At 43.2% G+C, this 27,666-nt stretch overlaps 1 protein-coding gene across 1 annotated transcript in view; it reads left to right on the plus strand.

Annotated features, from left to right (window-relative positions):
- Pex14 (peroxisomal biogenesis factor 14) overlaps nucleotides 1-27,666 on the plus strand; it is a 191,345-nt gene that overhangs the window by 37,558 nt on the left and 126,121 nt on the right. Inside the window, exon 3 of the mRNA XM_045150854.1 lies at nucleotides 22,992-23,076. Within this exon, the coding sequence (XP_045006789.1) occupies nucleotides 22,992-23,076 (85 nt within the window). The remainder of the gene's footprint in view (nucleotides 1-22,991; nucleotides 23,077-27,666) is intronic.

Raw genomic sequence — 27,666 nt, forward strand, 5'->3', positions numbered from 1 at the left:
TGGGCTCACCCTGTGATAGGTCTCAAATGCAGATTTCCTTTGAAGAGAGAGGAGTAAGGTTTATGAATTAAAGGAACCTGGCTTGAGAGGCCTATAATTAGAGGTGCTAGAAATCTGAATTTTAAGAGGTCTGTGCAGCTGCATTGTGGAAAATGTAGGGAGGCACTGAGAGATACAGGTTGTGGGCAAGAATGTGGCTGAACCAGATTTGGGAGGTGCAGCTTTTGGCAGAATTCTTTTTTAAATTTGTATTTCGTTTTTCTATCTTATTACTATTTTTCTGTCAGGAAAGTTTTGTGGTGGAGTTTACACTGTGACAGAAGCTGTGTGGAGGGCACTAAGGAGTTGTCAACTATAAGATTCTTGGTTTTTAGGAAGCAGGGGATGTCTGTGGCCTTCGCGATGCAGTTCTTAAAATTCCTTCTTTGAAAAAAACAAGGGCTGGAGAGATGACTTAGCAGGTACGGCACTTGCCTGCAAAGCCTAAAGACCCAGGTTTATTTCCCCAGTACCCACATAAGCCACATGCACAAGGTGGTCCATGCATCTGGAGTTTGTTTGCAGTAGCTGGAGGCGTTGGTGTATCCATTCTGTCTCTCTGTTTGCCTCTTTCTCCAATAAATAAATAAAGGTTAAAAATTAATTAATTAATTTGCATGCGTATGTGTGTGTATGGGCATGTCAAGGGCCTCTTGCCACTGCAAACAAACACCAGGTGCTTGTATCACTTTTTAGGTGGGTGACTTGGGAATTGAATCTAGTCTGGCAGACTCAGTGTCTCTTTCCCCTCCCAACTGGCCCAAACTGAGGTCTTTCTTCAAAGGGCCAACACTCTTGAAGGGGATTTGCCCAGCCTGTCTCCTTCCCTGAGCATGGGCCCATACCCCCCCACACCTCTCTTCCACTGGCCAGTCCACCACACCTCCAGAGCATGGACATAAAAGTTCTGGTCCTCTTCATTTGTTCTCTCTTACGCAAGTTGTATATATTCTCTGTATCTCTTTGTCTCTGCCTCGGACCCCTCTGTCTGTCTGTTGTCTCATCTGCCTTTCCTTCATACATGCACCTTTCTCTTTATCTCCTCTATTTTCTCTTTCTTGCTTTCTTCCTCAGCTTGTAACTGGTTCTCCTCCCCATGCTGACCCACTGCACGCTGTTGCTTCTGTGCTGGCAGTGCTGCAGGCCACTGTCCATGCTCTGGCGTTTTGCCTCTACTCCTTTGCATAAAGACTCACACTCTGAGCTGTTAGTAAACTCCCCATCTCCAAAAACTGTGTGCTCTCGGTCCTCTTATTTGAATCTCTGACATAAGTTTTACAAGCAAGCACCCTTAACCACTGAGCCATCTTCCCAGTCCCTTAAATTCCTTCTTGAAATGAGCTAAGAGTATAGGGAGCAGAAATACAAATTGAATAAAGTATAAGTCCTGGATACATGCTGGGGTCTAGGATCTTCCTGTTGTTATTGTCTTATTTTTCAAAAATATATTTTATTTATTTACTTATTTGAGAAAAAGAAAGATAGAGAGAGAGAGAGAAAGGGCGCACCAGGGCCTCCAGCCCCTACAAACGAACTCCAGATGCTTGCACGTGGGTCCTGGAGAATTGAACCAGGATCCTTTGACTTTGCAGGCAAATGCCTTAACTGCTAAGCCATCTCGACAGCCTAATGTCTTTTTTATGAGCCAGAACCTCTCTTACTCAGAAGCCCAGATTGGCCTCAAACTTGTACTTTTCCTGCCTCAGCCTCCTGAGTAGCCAAGACTCTAGAATCTGAAACAGGTCACTTTTCAGTATGAACCCAGAAACTCAGAGACCTTTATGGGAAGTTCTGACCTGTCTCTTTCATTTCTTTAGTTGTTTGTAGGGTGACCTTTTGTTTTGGGTGTTTTCTCTCCCTAGCATAAAACAAAACAAAACAAAACACCCTGAGGTTGTGGAGATGACTCAATAAGTGCTTGCTCTGTAAGCTTGAGGACCAGAATTCAGATCCCCAGAATCCATGTAGGTAGGCATGGGGCCCTGTCCTTAATCCCAGAGCTAGGTAGATGAGGCAAGTTAGCTGGTTAGCTCTGGTTTCAAGTGGAGAGTGGTCGAGGAAGACTCCTAATGTCAACATCTGGCTTTCATGTACACATGACACACATGCCTGCAAATGTGAGCATATGTGCGTGTAAATTTTTAAAAATTCTATTGCTGGGCTGGAGAGATGGCTCAGCGGTTAAGTGCTTGCCTGTGAAGCCTAAGGACACTGGTGAGACTCCCATTCCTCAGGACCCATGTTAATCAGATGCACAAGGGGGCGCACGCGTCTGGAGTTTGTTTGCTGTGGCTGGAGGCCCTGGCGTCTCCATTCTCACTCTGTCTCTTTGCCTCTTTCTTTCTCTGTGTCTGTCGCTCTTAAATAAATAAATAAATAAAATAAACAAAATTATTATTATTATTTTGAGGCAGGGTCTTTAGCTCAGGCTGACTTGAAACTTACCCTGTAGACCCAGGCTGGCCTTGAACGTCCTACCTCAGCCTACCAAAAGCTGGGATTAAGGATCTGTACCACCCTGCCTGGTTTCTGTTTGACTTATGACTGTTCTTGCTTCTTGTCAGGAACCTTTTTTTTTGTTTTCAAGGTTTGAGGTAGGGTCTCACTCTGGCCCAGGCTGACCTGGAATTCACTATGTAGTCTCAGGGTGGCCTCAAACTCATGGCAATCCTCCTTCCGAGTGCTGGGATTCAAGGTGTGTATCACCATGCCCAACCCTTATTTTGATCCAGGGCTGTTTGCATCTAACCTGGCTAATTTGGGTTGTGGTCAGGAATGGGGAGAGTTAGAGTTAGGTGAGTAGAGGGGACTTCTTGTCACTTCTCAAAGGAAGGAGCTAAAGGATTATGGATAGGAGGGAAACCTTGTGCTGCAGGATCCTACTTCTGCCTTCTTGCTTTGTGTCCTTTGGGGTATTATAAACATTATCCTTTTTGTGTGTGTGTGTGGTGTTCAAGGTTGGGCCTCACTCTGGCTCTGGCTGACCTGGAATTCACTGTGTAGTCTCAGGTTGGGCACAATCAATCTTCCTACCTCTGCCTCCCCAGGGCTGGGATTAAAGGTATGCGCCACCATGCCGGCAACATCACCCATTTCTTTCTTTTTTTTTTTTTTTTTTCAAGGTAGGGTCTCACTCTAGCCCAGGCTGACCTTGGACTCACCATGTGGCCTTGAACTCACAGTGATCCTCCTACCTCTGCCTCCCCAGGGCTGGGATTAAAGGTGTGTGCCCCCATGCCCGCCTTTATCACCCATTTCTATCTGGACCTTCTATGAAGAGCTGAGACAAAGAGTACACATTTTAAAAAAAAATTTTCTTTTGTTCATTTTTATTTATTTATTTGAGAGCAACAGAGACAGAAAGAAGCAGACAGAGAGAGAGAGAGAGAGAGAGAGAGAGGGAGGGAGGGAGGGAGGGAGAAAATGGGTGTGCCAGGGCCTCTAGCTGCTGCAAACAAACTCCAGATGCGTGTGCCCCCTTGTGCATCTGGCTAACGAGGGTCCTGGGGAATCAAGCCTTGAACCGGGGTCCTTAGGCTTCACAGGCAAGCCATCTCTCCAGCCCAAGAGTACACATTTTAAGGGCAATTTCCTGCACTCTTCTTCCATACTTTTTAAAAATTTTTTAAATTATTATTTATTTATTTATTTGAGAGCAACAGACACAGAGAGAAAGAGGCAGAGAGAGACAGAGATTGGGAGCGCCAGGGCCTTCAGCTGCTGCAAATGAACTCCATATGCGTGCACCCCCCTCTGCATTTGACTAACGTGGGTCCTGGGGAATCGAGCCTTGAACCGGGGTCCTTAGGCTTCACAGGTAAGTGCTTATCCGCTAAGCCATCTCTCCAGCCCTCCTTTTCCATTCTTATATGTGTATATACCAGGAAATGTAGTGAACACTCTGACCATGGACTAGCAAAAGAATCTCAAAACTCATTTGGTGCATTTACAATATACAACTGTTTAGCAGAGTGATTTGTGAAATAACCTTTGAAGAAGGAGGCCTATTGTTTTTATATATATCTTTTGTTTTTTTCTTCACCTGTTGGCACAGAGCTCCTTGCTTTCTAAGCCCTTGAACTGCAATGCTGATTCCCAAGCAGGCAGCTTCCTTGGGCTCTTCACAGATGGAACACCTCTCTCACTTCCTGGCACAGGGATTTACAGTGCTCAGCTTGTTAGCACCAGTGAAGGGGAGGCTGTGTGAAGTCCCTTGTGTCTTCTTTGTCCTGTATGGGAGAACGTGGAGGGTGTGAGTTTCTGCATGGCATCCAACAGGGGGTGAATGATTTTGAAAGGCCAGTTCAGAATTTCAGAGGAGAATGCCTCTTTTTCTAGTCTTCTCAGCCCATGTGTAACAGACAGATAACTCACTGGTCTGATCCTCCTGTGGGGTGTGTCCTGTGCTGGAAGATGCTGTGCTTTCTGCAAGCCCTTTAGCTACTTTTGTGTATGGGTGGTGCTGCACTAAGTGGTCAGAGCAGAGGACAGCGAGTGCTTTGGGAAAAGCAAACAAAATGCTCTTTGCAAGAGAGAGTGCTTAAAAGTGAGAGAGGGGCCAGCAAGATGCCTCGATTGAAGGCACCTGGTGAGCATCCTTGGCCTTCAGGGTTGTGATCATGAATACCACTGCCTGTCTCAGGGAATGGTGCTCCGGGCTCATAATAGGATGGCTGATTACAAAGAACATTTTGAAGGCCACTTAGTCCTAGGTCAGGCTGTGCATTAGGCGCATGAATTCTTTGCTGTAACACTGCACTGCAATTTCAAAATTGGCATTCCGCAGTCTGTCATGTTTCAGCCAGGTATTGAGTATTTCTACACAGACTGCCCTGTGTTGCTTCCTCTCAGCTGGCTAACTTTTTCTTACCTAGTGGAAAGTAGCCTTCTACACACCAGTGACTTTAAAACCAATTTTTCCAGTTATTGCATATGGTTACTTTTCTCATCTTTACAACATGTCAAGCCACACATAGGCTTAGGCATGTTGGAACAGAAAGAAATACCTAATTGTATCAAAACCACTCCCAGTTCATGTATGTATAGCCCATCAAGCTGAAAGCATCCAGACGGCATCTGCTGTTATCAAATCACTGGTGGATCCAGCTAATTAAAATAGAGCTTCATTTTTTCTGAACTATTGTTTGGCAGGAATTCGAAACGGATCTAACCCAATTTCTGCGTGTTTATGAGCCTTTATTATATCAGAGGTACTTTTCTGTAAATGTACAGGGCAGTGTTAAATGAATTGATCCACACAGTATCACTGTAGACTCACTATGGACTTGCTAATGATTTCTTCTCCAGCCTTCTGGTTTCAGACCCTCTTGTGAAGGTTCATGCTGTTTTCCTAGCCTCTGCTCTTTGTCTTCCTTGCTCTCATTTTATACTTAAATTAACTTTTCGTTTTAGCTTGCCTGCCTGCCTGCCTGCTTTCTTGTCTGCCTGTCTGCTTTCTTTTCTTTCTTTTCGAGGTAGGGTCTCACTCTAGTCCAGGCTGACCTGGAATTCACTGTGTAGTCTAAGGATGGCCTTGATCCTCCCACCTCTGCCTCCTGGTACTAAAGGCATGCACCACTGGCTCTTCTTCTTCTTCTTCTTTTTTTTGAAAGCAGGAAAAAGTTCTCTTAATGAAGTTTTGTCCCTACTTTTGCTCTTATAGTAGATAAGCTATGTCTTCCTTCCTTCTTAGTATTTTTTTTTGAGGCAGGGTCTCACTCTAGCTCAGGCTGACCTCTGCCTCTCTAGTGCTGGGATTAAAGGTGTGTGTCACCATGGCCTGGCCTCATGCAATGTTTTGATAACTTTGTCTCCACATGCAAATAGAGATTAGGGACATGGAGGCAGAGCCTTCTGACTGCTGGAAATGATGTCAGCCTGCTTAGTTTGTCTGAATTCGCTTGCATGCTTTATTTTGGGGTTTAAAAGATTTTTCAAACCACGTCTTCTCTAATTTATGGGCTAATAATCCTACTTTGAAGATGAGAGTACTATATAAATGCTAATTATTCTTTATGACACATTGGTGTGTGTCTAAAGCAGCACCAGTTAACAGGTGAGGAAGTGGAAACAGGACAGGTAGATGACTAAAGTCACTGAAGATTTTGGTGACTGGAGTAGAATTAAGTCCAGATTGTCTTTGGTTTTGATTCTTAGTTACCACCTAAGCCAGATTTACGTTTCTTCCCAAAAGAATAACGTATTTAAGGTGAGGATAAGAATTACGGTCCCCTTTCTTCCTTCTCCTTAAGTACTTTCGCTTAACCTTCTGAGTTCATTTGCAGTCTTTAGATGGTAAATGAATTTCTAGGTAATTCCTGGGAAAGAAGGATGCCAAACCACTTACGGCTGGTAAAAACCCTGTCCATTACAGTCTCAAGCAAAGCGCTCACTTTCTGTTTCCAGCAGCTTCCAGTAAGTGGGCCCACTTCACATGCGCTGGCCCAGTGACCAGAGCATGTAGGAAGTGCCGCCATGTTTGATTGAATTTAGCTGTTCTGGAATGATGTGTGTGTGTGAAGTCGTTTCTTGCATTACTGTTGCCTGTATTACTGCTAATACATCTTGACATTGCAGGTGTAGCCTTGGCTCTCCCAGAAAGGGCCAGGCTGCTCTCACCAAGCCATAGGAGAGATTCATGAGGCTCTTGTACCCTGAGACCTGTGTTCACATGTAGTTGCTAAACTGAGTAGAAGTGCTAATCTGGGAAAGAAGCCTAGTAATTTCTCACCTGGGGTTGTTTTAAAAAGTGGACCAGGGCTGGAGAGATGGCTTGGAGGTTAAAGTACTTGCCTGCAAAGCTAAAGGACCCAGGTTTAATTCCCCAGGACCCATATAAGCCAGATGCACAAAATGGCACATGTGTCTGGAATTCATTTGCAGGGGCTGAATGCTCTGGTGCACCTATACTCTCTCTTTCTCTTAAAAAAGAAAAAAAAAAAAAAAAAAGAGAAAGGAAAAGAAATTGGACCAGGAGCTGGGTGTGGTGGTGCACATCTTTAATCTCAGCACCTGGGAGGCAGACATAGGAGGATTTCCATGAGTTCAAGGCCAGCCTGAAAGTACAAAGTGAATTCCAGGTCAGTCTGAGCTAAAGTGAGACCCTACCTCCAAAAACAAAAACAAGTATTGTTCTTCTACAGAGAACAGAGCCAGTGAATAGAAGGGTCAGGAAAGTAGATTTTCATTTATTTTAAAGGACTCCGAAGGGCCCAGACAGTGGTACTCACTTGTAATCCTAGCTACTTGGGAGGCTGAATCTTAAGGATTTGGAATTTGAGACCAGCCTGGGTGCCATAAGGATACCCTGTCAAAGAGAGACAGACACCCACCCACCCAATTGAGTCAACAAGCTCTTGAGGGAATAAGGAAGTGAGTTCCCTACTCTGAAGTATTTAAGAAGAGGCTTTGTGATCATTTGTTATGGTTATTGGAGAGGGGCATCCTTGATCTTGAGTGGGACCAGGTGGCCTCTTCCCTGCTCTAGATTATGAAGGCCTTTCTGCATCTCTGCTTGTTCTGTGTGACTTTTTTTGTTGTTTATTTTTATTTATTTATTTGAGAGTGACAGAGAAAGAGGCAGATATAGAGAGAGAATGGGCATGCCATGGCCTCCAGCCACTGCAAATGAACTCTAGATACGTGTGCCACCTTGTACATCTGAGTCCTGGGGAATTGAGCCTCCAACTGGGGTCCTTAGGCTTCACAGGCAAGCACTTAACCGCCAAGCCATCTCTGTAGCTGCCCCCATCCCGCCTTTTTTTTTTTTTTTTGAAGGTAGGGTCTCACTCCAGCTCAGGCTGACCTGGAATTCACTATGTAGTCTCAAGTGGCCTTGAACTCATGGTGATCCTTCTATTCTGCCTCCCAAGTGCTGGGATTAAAAGCGTGAGCCACCACACCCTCCTTTCTGTTTGATTTTGTAAGTGCCTGGCATACTGAGAGGATCCAGTGAATACACAGTAACTATTCATTATTTAATCTTTTGCTTCCTGATTCTTAATCTAACTCGAATAAAAGCCCTTCTTGTTCAATTCAGAAAGCCACCATCTGTGCACCCCTCCCCCAATGAGTCATTCTGGATAGCTGCATTTTCTCAATGACCATAACAACCATATGAAAACAACCAAACCAAACCATTTAAAAAGTTCGGCTGGGGATGATAAAAAGTGGATGATATACTTTCTTGCTTTATAATGTTGATATCTAGAATATAATTGAATCTTGTTGATTCAGGAAAAATATTTTAAAAACTTTAAAAACATTATTATTATTTTCATGAGAGAGAGAGAGAGAATTGGCATGCCAGGGCCTTAGCTATTGAAAATGAACTCCAGATACATGCGTCACCTTGTGCGTCTGGCTTTTGTGGGTTCTGGGTAGTTGAACCTGGATCATTAGGCTTCACAGGTAAGTGCCTTAACTGCTAAGCCATATCTCCAGCCCAGAAACATTATTTTATTTTATTTTTTTGGTTTTTTGAGGTAGGGTCTTTTTCTAGCCCAGGCTGACCTAAAATTTGCTATGTAGTCTCAGGGTGGCCTGGAACTCACTGCGATCTTCCTACCTCTGCCTTCCAAGTGTTGGGATTAAAGGCGTGTGCTACCACGCCTGGCTACTTTATTCTATTTTACTTTATTTGATTTTTAGAGGTAGGGTCTCACTCTAGCTCAGGCTGATCTAGAAGTCACTATGTAGTCTCAGGTTGGCCTTGAATTCATGGCATTCCTACCTCTGCCTCTTAAGTGCTGAGATTAAAGATGTGAACCACCACGCTCAGCTCCTGGTCCAAAATTTTCTGGGATTAGTGCCACCATGCCTAGCTAGGAACATTATTTTAAAATATTTTTTGTTTATTTTTATTTTTTATTTGAGAGTGACAGAGAGAAAGAGGCAGATAGAGAGAAATGGGCATGCCAGGGCCTCCAGCTACAGCAAACAAACTCCAGACGCTTGCGTACTCTTGTGCATCTGGCTAATGTAGGTCCTGGGGAATTGAGCCTCAAAGGAGGTCCTTAGGCTTCACAGGCAAGTGCTTCACTGCTAAGCCATCTCTCCAGCCCTTTTTTTTTTTTTAAATTTTTTTTTTGGTCATTTTTTATTTATTTATTTGAGAGCAACAGACACACAGAGAAAGACAGAGAGAGGGAGAGAGAGAGAATGGGCGCGCCAGAGCTTCCAGCCACTGCAAACGAACTCCAGACGCGTGCGCCCCCTTGTGCATCTGGCTAACATGGGACCTGGGGAACCGAGCCTCGAACCGGGGTCCTTAGGCTTCACAGGCAAGCGCTTAACCGCTAAACCATCTCTCCAGCCCTTTTTAAAATTTTTATTAGCATTTTCCATGATTATAAAAAAATCCCATGTTAATTCCCTCCCTCCCCCTCCACTTTCTCCTTTGAAATTCCATTCTCCATCATATTACCTCCCCATAACAATCATTGTACTTACATATATACAATATCAACCTATTAAGTACCCTCCTCCCTTCCTTTCCCTTCCCTTTATGTTTCCTTTTTAATTTACTGGCCTCTGCTACTAAGTATTTTCCTTCTCACGCATAAGCCCAGTCATCTGTAGCTAGGATCCACATATGAGAGAGAACATGTGGTGCTTGGCTTTCTGGGCCTGGGTTACCTCACTTAGTATAATCCTTTCCAGGTCCATCCATTTTTCTGCAAATTTCATAACTTCATTTTTCTTTACCGCTGAGTAGAACTCCATTGTATAAATGTGCCACATCTTCATTATCCACTCATCAGTTGAGGGTTATCTAGGCTGGTTCCATTTCCCAGCTATTATAAATTGAGCAGCAATAAACATGGTTGAGCACGTACTTCTAAGGAAATGAGATGAGTCCTTATCTTCAGCCCTTTTTTAAAAAAAATTTTGTTTATTTTTATTTATTTATTTGAGAGCGACAGAGAAAGAGGCAGATAGATAGATAGATAGATAGATAGATAGATAGATAGATAGAGAATAGGCACTGGGATTTTTTATAGCTGAGCATGGTGGCGCATGCCTTTTAGTCCTAGTAGGGTCTTATGCATCTGGCTTACATGGCTCCTGGGGAATTACACCTAGATCCTTAGGTTTCACAGGCAGGTGCCTTAACTGCTAAGCCATCTCCCCAGCCCAGATCATCATTTTAAATGTAAATGTTTATACTGTGCTGTGAATGTAGCTCTTTTTTTTGTTTGTTTGTTTAGTTTTTCGAGGTAGGGTATCATTCTGGTCTAGGCTGATCTGGAATTCACTATGTACTCTCAGGGTGGCCTCGAACTCACAGCTATCCTCCTACCTCTGCCTCCCAAGTGTTGGGATTAAAGGCATGTGCCTTTAATACCTGGCTGTTTAGTTTAGTTTAGTTTTTTTCAAGGTAGGGTCTCATTCTAGCTCAGGCTGATCTAGAAATCATTCTGTAGTTCCAGGTTAGCCTCAAACTCACAGCGGTCTTCCTACTTCTACCTCCTGAGTGCTGGGATTAAAGGTGTGTACCATCACATTCAGTTTGTAGCTCTTTAAAAATTTTATTTATTTATTTATTTAATTGTGAGACAGAGAGAGAAAGAGAGAGAGGGAGAGAGACTATGAATGAGAATTAGTCTGCTGGGGCCTCTTGCCATTGCAAACAAACTTCAGACACATGTGTCTCTTTGTGCATCTGGCCTTATGTTGGTACTAGGGGCTTGAACCAGGCCTATTGGGCTTTGCAAACAAGTGCCTTTAACCACTGAGCTATCTTTCCAGCCCCAGTGTAGCTCTTTTGTTTTCAAAACCTATTGCAATATTGATATTTGCCCCCATGTTAAATGACCCCCAAACTAACAAGCTTTTGAAATTTTTTGTTTGCATTTCATAGGTATTCTCTCTTGGCATTTGCTATCAGCCCTCTTCCCCCAAGTCTGATTTGTAAGAAGCCCTGTACTAGCTGCCTTGTTCACTTTCTCATTTGCAGCTTTTAATTTATGATTTGGACACTAGTGAACCAAGAAATAGTACATAGTATGAGTGAAGCTTTGCTATGAGCAAAATATGTGGAATTTGTAATACAAATTTGTGGCACTGATTTCTCCTTCCTTCCTTTCTTTTCCTTTCCCTCTGTCAGTTGTGTCCTATTTGCTTAGGAGGAGAGCTAAAAGAGCTGAGCTTTGGAAAAGTTGAGTCTTTGCCTATATACCTTTTTTTTTATTTTTTGAGGTAGGGTCTCACTCTAGCCCAGGTTGACTTGGAATTCACTGTGTAGTTTCAGGGTGGCCTTGAACTCCTGCCGATCCTGATCCTATTACCTCTGTCTCCTGAGTGATGGGATTAAAGGTGTGTGCTACCACGCCCAGTTATACCTTCTTTACTAAGCCTTTATCTCTGGCTCAGGCTTTACAGGCTGCCTAGTGGAACTGATTTAGCCATTATAACATGGCACAGTGAGGAGTACTGTAGGTCACCTGTGTAACTCTGCATGTGTGACAGAGACGGGAGAGGCCAGGCTTCACAGTGCAGTGGTATCGACTGGACTCAGTGCTTGGGTTTCCAAGGACCCAGCCTGCTTTCTGTTTTGCCACACCATCAGTGTTGTTCCTTGCTGGTTTTGAGAAAAATGTATAAAGAAAGGTATTTGTGAAGGTTAAAAAAAAAAAATCACAGAGAAAAATTCTCTGGCCAAAAAAGGCTTTTGTTTGTGTTTGCACTCAAGGCTGATGTCCATATTGTAAGCAGGTTTAATCCTTTCATTCAAATTTACAAGAAATGCTGTTTCCTTTTAGTTTAAATAAAAAAAAAAAAAAAAAAAAACTCTAAGAGAGCATTTGATTTGAGGAACCAAAAGTCTAGAAAATGTATCCGGGAGTCCTCGTCAATTTGGGGCATAATGAAATATAAAAAATACTCAATAAAAGCTTCCTTATTACTTTAACTGTTTAACTGTGGAGTTTTTAGCCATCAGGTTAATGTTTTGGTATCATTTTTTTATTTGATTGTGAGCACTTTTCCAGGTAGCTCTGCCACTCGAGCACTAATCAGATTCCCACAGATGAGTGGTGCTAGCTGCAGCCTGACATCACTGCGTTCTTGCTTCGACATTATTTTATTTGTCTTTCCTGTAAAAGTTAATAACTCCATGTCTATGTGTTTAAACAGACAGGAAGAGAGAGAGAAAGGACCATGATCAGAAAGTGATGAGCTATGTTTCAGGAAGCTTGTTGAGGCTCAGGAAGCTAAATTGAGGACATTTCTGGGATTTTTGTGATTTCTAAGTATCTTATCCTGTGAGCAGGGTTTGGGGATTCAGAGATTCAGAGTGGGGTGACAGCTTTTAATGCCTTTTTTTTTTTTTTTTTGAGATAAGGTCTCCCTCTCGCCCATACTTACCTAGAATTCACTGTGTAGTCTCAGGCTGGCCTTGAGCTCATAGTCATCCTCCTACCTCAGCCTCCCCAGTGCTGGGAGTAAAGGTGTGTGCCACCATGCCCACTAATAATTCTTTGGATAGCAGAAGTGAATTTCCTCATTGGCTTAGAGGAGGAGGGTGATCAGTAGAAGGCTTGCTTTCTGGTGAGAGCTCTGTAGTTAGTATTAATTATAAGTACATTGCATGCCTGTGTGGCCTGTCCTAGATGATCAGGGCCAGTCAGAATAGAATATAGAACCTGGCCACCAGTGTGATTCCTGTGGATGTGAGGTACATCCAATGTCTGCCACCTCAACAGCGCTCTTTCCCCGATCATGTGATAGTAGAGAACCCTCTCTTCTCCATTATTTGGCCTGTGTGCTTGCTGAGGAGGGCGGCTCTCCTTTGAGAGGAGCTGCTCACATCCCATCATTTTACTCTCTATCATCTTACTGTCAATCTGAAAGTTTTCAGCCATCCATCTTACCCTGTTATGAATCATACTTGTAGAAGTCATACTACTGTAACCCCCCTTGAGCCCTGAAATGATCTAAACTAACAGCAGGAACTAGGGCCTGTTGGTCCTATGTTAGCAGCAGCACTTTTCCTCCTTGTGGGTAAATCTAAGGAGGACCTTTAGCTATAACTCACATGTGTCATTTCCAATTTTTTTTCTTGCTGTCTTTTGGATTTAAACTATTTATAGGCTATGGTTGGTTCTTTCTTTGTATTCAAGCCTATGTATCAAGCCTATTGAGTCTTGGTCCATGTCTCTGTCCATATATATGTATGTATGTGTATGTGTATATGTATGTATGCTATTTTCTTGAGGTAGGGTCTTGCTGTAGCCCAGGCTGACCTGGAATTGACTGTGTAATTCACTGTGTAGTCTCAGGGTGGCCTTGAGATCACAGCGATTCTCCTACCTCTGCCTCCTGAGTGCTGAGGTTAAAGGCATGCCCAGCTTCCATCTATTAAAAAAATGTTTTTATTGAGCTGGAGAGAGATGGCTTAACCGTTAAGGCATTTGCCTGGGAAGCCAAAGAACTCATGTTCTAATCTCCAGGTCCCACGTAAGCCAGATACACAGTGATGCAAGCACACAATGTTACACATGTGCACAAGAAGGTGCATGCATCCGGAGTTCATTTGCAGCAGCTGCAGGCCCTAGTTTGCCCATTCTCTCTCTCTCTGTGCTTGCAGATTAAAAGGTTGTGTATGTGCCATTTTGTGTATCTGGCTTTATATGAGTAATGGGGAATTGAACCTGGGTCCAGGCATGCATCTTAACTGCTCAGCCATCTCTCTAGCTCTCCATCTTTTTCTTAGATGAAAGCAATGCCAGTTAATGACTCCAATGACTCCTCAAAGGTAATTTAAGTGCATGTCATGTCTCTAATCCCAGCTTCTTGGGAGGCTGAGGCAGGAATTGTGAGTTCAGGGCCAGTCTAGGCTACAAAGCTCACAGTTCTCCTAGGGAGCCTCTTGGACACTGAGTCGTTACATTCCTTTGGAGTGATTCAACTCAACAGCTTGACACCTTCATTAATTTTACAGCATGAAGCCTGATACTGTGCTTTCTATTTGACAGTGTAGGGGAATTAGAAGAATATTGAAAATGTGAAACCAGGGGCGTCTGGAAGAGGAGGCAGTCAAGGAGCTGTTGAGAAACACTGCTAGGGATTTGAGCTCCTTGCCTTTTCTTGTACTTCCTGGGACAAACACTCAACTCTGGCAAATAACCCTTTTATTTCTGTTCCTGGCATGCTGGCTGTACCTGCGGCTCGCAGCCAGCTCATTTGCCTTCTCTGCTGAGGTCACTGCTACTGTGATCCGTGTATAATGGCATTTTCCTCCTCTTTTCAGTATGGAGGCTATTACAGTTTCTTCTCTAAACAGGACTTCAAACAATCTTCTGCTAGTTGCATTTCAAAGCCAAGGCCAAGGCAAATGCCATCCTTTTTTCCCTCACTCTTTATAACTGCTTTGCTGCTTGTTGCAAGGAAAATTAGATAGGCTGCTAAGTTCAGGTGGGGATGCAAGGGGACAAGGCATTGAAATTTGCTTTTCTTTTCGCCTAAAGGAGAAAAATCCTTTTCCTTCTCAACCTTTCCTAAAAAGGAACCTTGATCTTCTCAACGCAGAAGCTCAGGTTTTCATTTCCTCTGTTAACAAGCGTTGTGCCTCTGCAGCGAGGAGGTGCAGTGGCCTTCCGTGTTTGCAGCTCTGCCTCACAGGCTGGGCTTCTCCCTGCACCAGCTAGCTGTCTTGATGCTTCAAGTTGGTCTAGAGTCCTCAGCTGGGCAGGAAAACCTCTTTAAACTCACCCTTAAGCTGTCCATAACATTACTGTCACTCTATATGAAGAAGTGTGTGGTGGTTTAAGATGTTTTCCATGTACATTTCTGGAAGAACTGCTTCAATAAAATAGCAACACAAGCCGGGTGTGGTGTTGCACACCTTTAATCCCAGCACTCGGGAGGCAGAGGTAGAAGGATTGATGTGAGTTCGAGGCCACCCTGAGAATACAGAGTGAATTCCAGGTCAGCTTGGACTAGAGGGAAACCCTACCTCAACCCCCCCCCCCAAAAAAACAAACCAAAAAACAAAACAAAACCAAAAAAAAAACAACCCAAAAACAAACAAAAAAACCCAGCAACAACAGAAAAGCAAAACAATAACATTTTGGCAAGTTGTTTAAGCAGTGTTTTTGACTAGGACCAAGAAAAAATTTTAGATAGCAGAGATATTTCTCTTTAACAAGTAGTTTTGTGTGTGTGAAGTTGCCACTTTTCATAGTGACTTTACTTCATATATCAGTGTGTTGTAAGAGAGGCTATGGTCAATAATGCATGCTTTAGAATTCCTAACTATAGATTTACCCAATAGACCCTAAAATATATTATGTTGTGTCATTTCAACTCTTGTGCATTTCTACTAGAGGCATTTTATTTCTTTAATGTGAAAAACAAAAGGACTGAGGAAAATAAAACAAAGGAAATTAGGGCCCACAAGCTTAATTGCTATAGGGTCGAACCACAAATCAACAAGGGAAGAACACAATGACCAAAACCAGGAAATTCCAATTGAAAGAGAGTCTCTTTCCTTTAACTGTTTGAGTGCCAGGGAGCTTGGTAGCTCACCCTTCTCTAGGTGCAAGGCTAGCTCAAGTTCAGCTCAGTGTCTTTGATTTGTGAACTTCTGGTTTTTGTGGACAAATTTTTCTCCACGTAACGTCAACTAAACACAAGTGTGTGCTAATGCTTGCATGTGCATGCTTGTGTGCCAATTTGTAGGTAAATGGACTAAAATAAAAGCACCTCTTGATTTTGAAACCCTCAGAGAAAGGGAAAGAGTATTTAAAAAAAGAAAATGGGGAAAACCCCCCAAAACCCTGTCACTGTCATCTGTTCATTTTTAATGAGCAATTTTAAAAAATTGAAAATAAAAGAGGAAAATGAATAGGTGTTGAACCAGCCCGTGATATGTAAATGCCAACTAGTAATTACCTAAAACCTCAATTTTCATTCTGTTTCATCTTGCAAAACATTTCATTTTCCCTGAGTGAAAACACTTAATTTGGGCTGTGTGAGTTAGCGGAGCGGCCGCCTCCGGCCTGCGCCTCCACTGGCTCCGGCTAGGGGGCACTTTGGCTCTGTGCTTGCTACGCTTGTCCACCTCAAGGTTACTCCCCTCTTGCCGTTCCAGTGGTTCTGCTCCGGCGCCCCTCCCCCTCCCCTAGTCTGGTTTCGGGGAGCCTGTCCCTCCTTGTCCTTGCAGCAGATCATATTGAATTTTGGCTGACCGAGCCTTCCTCTGCATATTAACTTTCCCTTCTTACCTGGCTCAGAGACCCTGGTATCTCTTGAGTTGAATTTCACACCCTTGAGCACAGCTTTCTGGAAGCTTCCTTTTTCCCTTTGAGCTTTCAAACACAGTTGTTTCTATGTTTTATCTGTTGCTGCCTTTCTCTATTAAAGCTCCCCCATATTTGCCCTCCTGTACTTAGTTCTAATTCCAGAATTTCCTTTCTTTTGCGTGTTCATAGATTTTTCTTCTGCTCTGGTGAGATCTGTCTCCTTTTGGATGTGTTCCTGCAATTGTGCAGGAACGGAGCTTGTAGTTACTCTGCTTCCTTTCCTCCTTAGCCTGTGCCTACCTAGAAAGAGCATGAAGAATTGAGAAAGAAGAGAGAGCCTGGGGTTGGGAACTGCAGGCCACAGAGGAATCTGGATGCAGAAAACTAAAATTATGTTGTCCTAGGACCCTGGATCTGAAAGTGCTCTGCCCAGAATCGTAAGGAACATGGCCTCTTTAGTGAGATATATAGCTTCATAATTAGCCCGTTGCATTTTTTCATGAGTGCTAGCATCAGCGTTCTATGGTATGTTCCTCTGATTAACAGCTGCTTTGCAACTATTTCCTTGTGCCACCAATGACCATATTTGTCAAGGAACTCCTGACAGAGTACTGATTTCTTACTAAAATGCAACATTTCTGCTTCAAGAGGTTCTCTTCTCAGCACTACCTCGCTTTTAAAGTCAGCCCTTGTTAAAACTGGAGTTGGCTTTGGTCTAATGCTTGTTAGCAGGATGCTGGGTATCTACTTTAGAGCTGGAGTGGAGGAGCCTTTCACAGGCAATTTAATCTCTGAGCAGTGTGCAGGAGCATGTAGTGCTAGAGTGGGGTTTCAGACCTGTGTCGGTCATTTTCCTCTGCCCTCTAGTTGCCATCTCTTTGGGTTAAAAGACTTGGCTTTGGTTGCTAGTGTCATTAATTTTTGAATATTGTTAATATTTTAAATAGCTAATGAATGCTCCCATTTTAGGAGATAGATGTGTACATAGTACACAAGAGTGCTGGAATTGGTGGCATTCCAAAGAAGTGTCACCAGAGACAATGTATCAGGTTTACATGTCGGGTGCAAAGTGCTAAGCTCCCTCAAACCCCGGGTTTGTTATTAGGCAAGCTCTGTTCTCCCGTCCCCCTCGAGCAGAAAATAAAGTGTGTGTGGTGAAGATTACAGTGTGCAGGTCTTTTGTAGGAGGATGGAAAATACATAGAAAACATCTTTTCGGTGACGACTGTCAGGAACCTGGGTTCTTCCCACCAGGGATTACTTACCCCACACAATGCATTTAACATAACAGATAACCCTTGAGTATACTCCATTGACTTATACAGTTACAAATCTCGGTCTCTCGAACACAAATCTCTCTCAATTGGCTAATCATCTTGGATCCAAAGGTATATTTTCAACCTGAAGTCCCCCTCTTTTTCCTCAGCTGCTGTCAGGGACTCCACAGTAACCACTGTTACAAGACTGCAGAGATGAGAATTTATTCTTCTCTAGTTTTCCCTCTAGCTTTAAAAGGGACAAGTGATGAAAATGATAAACTTCTCTAAAATTGTGGAGTTGGTAGTGACAAGGCTGTTTTGTTCTGCTGTTTTTGAAGCTTGGGAGGAATGAGAAACTTTGCTTTTGTTCTCTTCTGAGTTAAAGGTAGTGGCTGGTGATTTGAGGTTCACTCATTACGAACTCAGCCAATGCAAGAGTTGGGGAGAGTTGGCATATATGTTGTGGACCCCACAGCAAGTGGCTCAACAACAAGCCTTAGGCACTTTGAGCCTGAATTTTTCCCTGGCTTGCTATACTCTAACAACATGTGCAGTAAAATTCCATCTCCATTTTACATCTTTGACATTGAGGCGGAAGATTTGCCCTGAATTTATATAATTTAGTTGGGCACAAATATAACCCATGAATAGTCACATTTATCTTCTAATTAGAAAATCAAACTGTAGTACATACAGGACAGGCTGCAGGCTCCCCATCATTGCGTCCAACAAGAGTGCTGTGTGTGTTGGATCTCTGCAGAGGAAAGTCAATTGAATTGCTTCATGAAGTTAATGAAAAGTGTCCAACAATAGGCGGGTGAGAGGCCCAAACCGAACATCCTATCAGTTATTCAGTGAGCGAAGATCTTTGCATTATTGGTAAGGAGTTTTGGGAACTCTTTTACCATCAACGTATGAATCATCAGGCTATAAAATTCCAGGTTGGACAAACCCTCCCCTCCCCATTTCAAAGCGCCAGTGTCTTGTGGGGAGGGAGAAGGAGAGTGAAGAGTAGCTGGAGAAATAATGAGTGAAAGGAGGAGAGAGGTTTTCCAATGTTCACACTTGCATGTGGTTGCTTATCTGGGCATCTTTCTTATTCAGCACATTATGTTGAGGCTATTAGTTTGGGTGCTTTATATTTTTGCATCTGGTGTAGTGATATCAGTGCTGTTAAATATGTTATTTGCCTGTCACCTGCATTTTCAGACAAAGATCAAGAGGAACATAAACAAGCCCCAAATACACTTTATGTAGGTGTTTGACAGTATTATTTTATATGACTTGAAATTAGTGAATGGAAACTTTAAAAGAAATTGTTCATATTTTTGCAAGTTTGAAGTGTGCCGGGACTTTGTCAAATTCCCGTTAAAATAAATACGTCAATTTCATCTCCCTTCCAAATTCATTTATCTTGCTTTTTTAAAAGGTGTTTTCTACTTTACCTGATGTTTAAATTGGATTCACTCGTTTATGCTGTTCTTTGCTGTATCCCCCATGTTTTTCTTAAATGAATTACTAATGACAGAGCACTCCATCATCCCCTCTCTGCAGCCACTTTAAGGAAAGCATGGTGATCTAAACCTTTTAACCTATTAAAGATGATTTTTCCCAATTGAATCAGACCCACCACAGGTGTAATAACTAATCATTTAAACTACACCTGCTATTATGTATTTTTAAGCCATTATGCGTGTTGGATAGATGATAATTCATGTTTATTGCATTGTCCAATGGATCCGTTTTGCCTACACTAGGCTGATTAATGTATTTAAAGAAATAAGAGATGCAATTTTTAAAAAAAAATTGATGGAATGCGCCAAGCACTGCATTGAGTGCACCATTAAACCCATCAGAACTTTGCTCTCTGACCAGAAATGCATAGACCAAGGACTATATTAAAAAAGCAAGGTGAAACCTGGATGTTTTAGTGGCATGATTCTGTTGTCTTTCCCTGTCATGGGAAATTTTGGAAGGCTGCAGGAAGGGTTTCTCTTTGTATGGGTGAATGACAGGAGCTGTGCTGCTGGCATCTCCTGCCTAAGACCTGTTCATCCACATTTCCTGTGACACCTGGTACACACGCCACAGCCACAGAGCCTGCTGCATGATACCAATACTGTCATTTTCTTGTGTGTTGAAGGTGTATTTTTTTTTTCTCTAGGTGAAAAACAATGTCCCTGAGCCATCTGAGCAGTGCAGATTGGCGTTGACCCCTTGGGGCCTTCGATGTGCCCCAGTCCCTCTTTCTGGAGCACAGGCCTTTCTTCTTCCCTACCCCCTTGCATCTCCTCTTGCCTCCATCTTTCTCTTTCCCTCATCTGGTTTCTTTTTCTTTAAAAAATTTTTTTATTGTTTATTTTCATTTATTTATTTGAGAGTGACAGACAGAGGGAGAAAGAGGCAGATAGAGAAAGAGAGAATGGGCATGCCAGGGCTTCCAGCCACTGCAAACTAACTCGAGATGCGTGTGCCCGCTTGTGCATCTGGCTAATGTGGGTCCTGGGGAATCGAGCCTCGAACTTCACAGGCAAGCGCTTAACTGCTAAGCCATCTCTCCAGTCCATCTTTTTTTCCTTTTTAAAAATATTTTGTTTATTTATTTATTTTTATTTGAGAGTAGGCGAGCGAGTGGGAGAGAGAGAGAGGCAGCTAGAGAATGGGCACACCAGTGCCTCCACTGCTAATTAACTCCATACACATATGCTACCTTGTGCATCTGGCTTATGTGGGTACTGGGGAATTGAACCTGGGTCCTTAGGCTTCGCAGGCAAGCACCTAAACTGCTAGCTATCTCTCCAGCCTTTTTATTTTTTTAATATTTATGTATTTAGACTTTACATGGGCGTTTGGGGAATTGAACCTGGGCTGACAGGCTTTGCAAACAATCACTTTTAACCACTGAGCCATCTCCCCAGCCCCCTGCTTCCTTTGATTTTCATTTCTCTTTCTTCTTCTTGTGCCTCTCATCTCTTCATCAAAACATTTGAGTGTTGTAGATATTTGTTAGAATTTTCTTGAAAAAAAATTTTTTTTGGTGCATCCTTAGGTGATCTGGTTGAGGGGATAAGTATGAGGCCTAGGGGTTCTAGAAACTTCCACACTGAATTTTCTTTAGTCCAGAATTGGTTAATTGTCTCTGCTTTCTGGGCTGGTGGTTGGTGCTTTGTACAATGTTGGGGTCAATTGCCCCATAGGCAGCTGGGCTGGGCTCTGACATCTAGTGTGTCTCAGATGGGACACACCCAGATCTAGAGTGTCAGGATCCTGAGTTTAACCATTAAGGAGAAACCTAGGGTAAGCTTCTCATAGTAGGGTTATAGGAGGAGTAAGGGAGTTTCTTTAGTCTTTTCTCCCCCTTTATTTACTTATTTTTGTTTTATTTTGTTTTTGGTCTTGGTTTTGGTTTTTTGAGGTAGGGATTTGCGGTAGCCCAGGCTGACGTGGAATTCATTATGTCTCAGGGTGGCCTCGAACTCATGGCGATCCTCCTACCTTTGCTTCCCAAGTGCTAGGATTGAAGTCGTGTGCCACCATGCCTGACCTTTTTAACTCCCTTTCTGATTTGTCTTCCTCTTCCCCTTCTTCCCTCCCTTGCATGTGCATGGGTAGTACATGTGGTGTGGTATGTGTGTGTGCAGATGCATATGTTCCATGTCCCATGTATGCATGTGTGGAAGACAGAGGAGACCATTGGGGTGTCCTCTACTGCTCACCTCTGTATTTTCTTGTGACAGATTTTCTCACTTTGAACCCAGAGCTGTCATTTTTTCTGAGCCCCAGCAATTCCCTGGTTGTTACTGCTCACAGAAATGGGGTTATAGGCATGAGTAGCCACTCACCCAGCTGTTTACATGGGTGCTGGGTTATTGAACTCCTCTACTCTCGGGTTCTCATGCTTGCATGGCAAGTGCTCTGAAACCATTGCGCCATCTCCCTAGCCCCCTTTAACTTCTTTTTGTCCCTAGAGCTCTGTCTGGTGTCAGGATTAATTTATACAAAATATGAGGAAGGATACAATTTGCAGCTTGAATTTTATTTATAGTTGTAGTACTATTTGTTTGAATCTTGGTATAGCTGTTGCCTTTAGTTTGAGAATCACAGAAAACTTCCTTTTAGATCCTGAAACTTTTCCCCCCAGTAACTTAAGAGTGAACTACAAAGCCTGTTGCCCTTTCCTGTTACAAGAGACCATATTCTTTTGGTTTTGATGAGGTGAATACTGACAGTTCTACCTGGAGCAGGTTGGCACTTCCCACCTGGTAGGACCAGTGTCTGCTGTGGAGAGCAGGAAGGCAGTGTATGAACACATGCCCTGTGTGTGCTCACTTATATGAAGGTCAGTACTTTTAGCAGTTTCCCATCAATCCCCAAGGGGTTTATTTAAAGATATGAAGAGTTCAACAAATATTCATACCAGGGGTAGTCAGTCTGTTAGCTTTAACCAGAGAACCCCAAGCCTAGTGTTTTGAAAGCTTTTTAAAAAAATTATTTTATTTGAGAGACAGAGTGAGAATGAGCAACTGCAAGAGAGAGTATGGGCATGCAAGGGCTTTTCTGCCACTGCAAACAGACACAAGATGTATGTGATGCTCTGTGCATCTGGCTTTATGTGGGAACTGGTGAAGCCAACCCAGGTCATCAGGCTTTGCAGGCAAGCACTTTAACAGCTGAGCCATCTCTCCAGCCCATGAATGCGCCTTTTGAATTCAGCTCCACTACATAGGAGGGACCAGTGTGGCAGCTGTGTGTACCACCTCTTAGCCAGTCCCCTGCAGCTAGTACTTTGCCAGGTTCTGTACATGGAGCACAGTCTCTTCCCCTCTGTTTCTTGCAGTATAGTTGGGAAGGCAGCTTGAACATGAGAAGACTGTATAATTATGTCTTCAATTATATGGTTCACACTTCAGCATTGAAGAACTTAAGAGAATAGGGAGATCAGAGAGGGTTTACTTATTTAGGGTGAGGCTCTGAGGAGTAAGAACAGGCTATAAAAGGGCTGTTCTCTCTCTCTCTCTTTCTCTCTCTCTCTCTGTCTGTCTCTCTCTCTCTCTCTCTGTGTGTGTGTGAGGGGTGGGGGGAGGGAGAGAGAGGTGTGTAAGGAGGTAGAGGCAGGAAACCTTCCAGAAAGATGGTGTGCAGTATAAGGGTAGACACTGAATGAGCTCAAATAGAGAAGGCAGGAAAAGCTCAAGACAGGTCCAAAAAGTGAGGCAAGGAGATTAGATTTGATTTAGTCAGATATAGGAAGCCAGTGAGGACAGGGAAGCCACCTAGTCTTACATTTAGGTGGATTTCAAGTGTAAGAGATGGTTTATTACACATTTGATTCTAACAATGTGCCTGATTCCTATGGCCCTGGGAACTCATAGGGTTTTTCTATCTTGCAGTTTACATTATTGAAGTTTACTCTCTCTCTCCCTCTCTCTGTGTTTTATCTCTCCACCAGATTGCCACAGCAGTGAAGTTCCTACAAAATTCTCGGGTCCGCCAGAGCCCACTTTCGACCAGGAGAGCATTTCTTAAGAAGAAAGGTACAGATTCCTATGGCCATGCAGAGTAGGCTGCAGAAAGGGCTGGGCTGGGGCAGGTGGAAGTCACAGTGCGGCAGGTAGGCCCTGAGTAAGTCTTGGATCCCCATGGCTGTGTCCATTTGTGTAGTGGTGGGGGTGAGGTGACCACCCTACCCCAAAGGAATGCAGGTTTTATTTTCTCAGGATGAAGCAGAGAGATGACACGATTTGGATAATTAAGCACCAGATATAAGGCCAAGGGCATCACATCACAGTCAGCATTCAGTAGCAAAATTGGCCCATTGGGTAAGACTGTGGAGGACTTTGGTTTCTAGTCCATCAGACCTTGCTTTAGAGTAGGAGGCATGCTGCTTCAGTAAAGAAAGATTTGAAGGACAGGGGAAAGACGTTAATAAACAAAGTCAGGTTAAGGTTGATCCAGGGGCCAGGGCTCAGTCCCACTTCTAAACTGGAGTGGACAATTACTATGTTATATTTCTGTAAGCAGGAGTGAAATGGATCCTGACCAGTTCAAAACTGTGTGAAGCAGACAGAATCTCTTCTATTTCTGTTGGAATTTAATAGTTTTTGTTTTCATTTTCTCTTTTCTGCCTTCCCTCCCTCCTCCTTCCCTCTTCTTTTCTTAAAATTTTATTTATGTGAGTGAAATGATGGCAAGAAACCAACCAACCTAAAAAAAAAAAAATGAACTTCTTATTCTTGGGACATTCACTTTTCTAGAAATCTAAGAAGTTGTTTAAAGCCTTTATGTAACATGAGGGAAGAAAAGTGAGTTTTCTTCACCCTAAAACACATTTTTTTTTTCCCTCTTTAAAAGCTGGAATGTTTAAAACAAAAGAAAGCTAGAATGTTGTCCTCAAAAATTGTGGTGTTAGAGTCATTTTTGTCGAGAATAAATGGAATGTTTTGGTGCCATTTCTTAGGGTTCCTCTGTGGTCTCACTGAAGTACTTCAGGACCATCTTGGTTTTATACCTGGTTGATCATTGCTGAGCCCCATTCACTAGGTTCGGGTGTGGTCAGCCCCAACATTTCATGCACAGCAGCTGCATAGTAGAAGGTTGGTAAGGGTGCTGCGCCGCATGGTACTCATTCCCACCATTAGGAGATTATTAAAATTTGGAGTATGTTAGCTGGCCTCTCTACTCCGAAGCATCATGCCATAAAAGAGTTTTTCCTTGAAATATGTGTACCTATGGGGAGTAATTCATCATAAAAGCTTGGGGATTTCAGCTCTCTCATCAAAGCATTGAAGTGGGGGAAAGCTGAGACTAAAAGCTGAGCTGATTACCCGGGGTAACCTGAGACAAAATCTATGGTTGCTGAGAGATCCTTAGCCCAGTATATTGTGCAATATTATAACTGTCTGATCTTCTCTTCCACTGACAATGACCAGTTAGTCCTCATTTTCTCTCAAACGCAGCTGGGTTAGAATTTCATTTGCAGAAGGTATTTAGAGCAATTTAGAGACAAATGTCTCTGGTGTTTGCTCGGCACTTCCCCACCGCAGGCTTTGCTGAGCAGTTTTAGTATCAGGAGCTCCATCTAATCTGTTTAATTTTAATAAATCCCTGACTGGGAGAGGGAGAAAGGCAGAGGGAAAAACTACGGACAAAATAATACTTCTTTTGAGTCACTTGGCTTGTAATTACTATGGAGAGGAAACTGTTCTGTGCAATTAGTATTTGTTGCTCTTAAAAAAAACAACTGATTAATTAATCAGTTCACCCTGGAGTGAGCCTCCACTCTGCCATGCCCTGTTCTCTCTACTGGGAATTTGCCAACAACAGAAAAGACACAGTCCCTGTCCTCGCAGAGCTTCTGTTTTAAGGGGGGGGATGGGGTGATAGGCAGTGAACACATGGAAAATGAAGCCTGTGGTATGTCAGGTGGCAAGTGCCATGGAAGAACATAAAGCAGGACATGTGGGGATGAGGAGCCCAGGATTGGTGGGGGTGGATTGGATCTTAACCAGGTGGATGTCACATGTCTCATAGGGTGACATGTGAGTGGGCATGAACATATACCTGTGGAGTGGACTCCTGATTTAGGTGAGAGTTTTTAGAATTTGGGACATTGGGAACCCTGACAGGCTACCTGACCCTTCCTAGTCTAAAGAGAACCACATGAGTTTACCCTGTACTTAAGCCCGGAATCACTGGAGCTAATCACCCATCTCCATTATCCTCTGAAATACTACTTCAGTCAGTAATTACCCATTTCCGAGTTGAATCCCAATAGGATAAGTTCTGGCAGGACCTCTTCTGGGCAGAGAATTCCAAGGTTTGATCAGCATCTAGGGATGAAAAGCCCCGTTGCGGATTTAAACTTCACTTTTTTAATTTCCGCTGTTCCTTGGGTCAGGCTTACATGAGGAGTGTGCTTGGCATCATTTCTGATGGGGACAAGAGAGGAGCATCTGCCCTGTCCCTAACAGTAGCTGTGGAAGGAGAGTTGGCTCACTGGTCACAGGGGCTGGAGGGAAGAGACCAAGGTCCTGGCATCCTCATTCTGGTCTCCCTGCCATGTCGTTGCAGTGGGGGGCTTGGAGCTCTGGCTTTTGGAGAACACTCAGCTACTGTAGCCTGGCTTTTTCTAGCAGATGTCACTCTGGGGAATTGCAGTGGAGCATTGACTTGAATTATAATCTCTACTTTTTTTTTTAATAAACATCTCTTTCCTGAAAAGGCAAATCCAATTTTGTTTTTCTTTTAATATTATTTAATATTTAATATAGAAATCGAGGTCCCTGTAGTACATGTCAGTTCAGTGGAAAATGAGGGTTACTTTAGGCACATCCGCCAAGTTTGTGCTGCTGTGACCACACAGCCTGCAGCAGGGGCTTCCTGTGATCCTCTGTGGACAGGAGTGTCACACCGTCTGATGGGCCGAGGGGAGTGAGTGGGCTAGTGTTGGAAAGAGCATTGGTTTGCTTTGTAAGGATCTGTCTTGTTTGGTTTTTTGTTTTGGGATCTCTTCAGATGCTTTAAAGTCTAAATACAGAGTCATTAATGAGAAACATGAAGTTATTAGAATCATTTATCATTTTCTTTGAAGTTTGTGCTGCCATTTTATGTAATTTACAGCATTTCTTCCTTTTATCAGGTTTTTTTTTTCTTTTTTTTTTTGGATGAAAGGGGAAAGCAGCTGCTCACTGTCAGGAGAATTAGAACAAATGCTTTTGTTCTCTGTCCACCCACTGGATTCTGCACATGACACGTCCACTGCCGTCAGCTGCACATGGAGATGCATGGTTTAATCCCTTATGGAGCTGGTCTGTGTATAGAAGCATTTCTTGCCAGGCAGCAACATATCTAGGGCTTTAAGCAGGCTGCTGTCCAGGAGGCCAGAAGAACATACAGTGACAGAGCAGTCCTGAAAGTTAGAGTTAGAAATTACTGTCCATGAGCGGATGGTGATTTGACACCCTGTCTAACCACACTGTGTAGGAGGCAGTCTGTTACCCAGTATGCTCTACAGGCCGAGCACAAGGTGGACAGGAATAATGTCTGGGAGTGGGGGGCAGAAGGAAGAAGAGGTGGGGGAGAAGATGGAGTTGTCAGTTGGCTATCCTTACTGACATGTTTGTTATAAGTCAAACTTGTAGAACAAGATGACCATCCTATGTTTTTTTGCAGTCTTGCTCAGTAGGGTGAGAGGGTGTTGGCTGACACTGTGCCCTTCTGATATAAGTCAAGGGCTCCTTTTTTCCCTTTATCTGATAAATAGTCCTGGGGCAAAGGAGGCAAACTAAATAAAATATACCACTATACTTCCTTATTCCACCTCATTTTTGGAAATGAACTTGAAGAAACCTGATGGTCTTAACCTTGGTCTTGGGGTTGAGGTGAAGGTCTTCTCTCATTGGAGTCTTTTAAGGAGGAGTAAATTCTTACACAGATTTCAATTTAACTCTCTTTTATTACTTTTCTTTTTTTTTTTATCATTTACATCCATTTCATGAGGTAGTTTGCATGTCCTTGAATGGAATCTCGTTACCATGAAAGCTTTTTTAGCATTGATTTCATAACAGTCTTAATTTAATAGCTCCGTCATTACTGAGAAGCTCTGGGAGTGGGGCCCTGGCTTTCCAGGTCACTGACCTTTTAATTACAAACCTTGTTCTGATGGCCAGGTTATCGACTGGACAGCTCCCAGCTTGTGCCCCCAGGATGAAAACGAAAATAACTGTTTCCTCCCCCATCTCCAGGAAAAAAAAGTAACCTCTTGTGTTGCTAAAATTAATTTTCTCCTTCAGCTTTACTTTATAATTAATTCTTTAATGTGTCTTAGTGAAGCTAGAAGTCTTTTTACAGTGCTTTTGTTCCTAGAACTGGGGTCCAGCAGATAGCTTGGGGATAGGGGCAGATATCTTGCCCGGGCCACCCCTTGTTTGACTGCAGCTGAGCTGAAAGGAGTAGTGTTGACCCTGTGAGGGGCTGTCTGGCCCTTCTGAGCCTTTGTTCATGAGACATGGATTATGGGATCACCATTTAGATTCATTCCGCGTTGGCTGGGGTAATTGAACGCGGTGTGTCATGGACATTTTTAAGGTGTACCTGCTCTGAGACAAGAGTTAAGTGGTCTGTCT

This window comes from Jaculus jaculus, chromosome 5 (assembly GCF_020740685.1).
Source record: "Jaculus jaculus isolate mJacJac1 chromosome 5, mJacJac1.mat.Y.cur, whole genome shotgun sequence".
Classification (NCBI taxonomy): Eukaryota; Metazoa; Chordata; class Mammalia; order Rodentia; family Dipodidae; genus Jaculus; species Jaculus jaculus.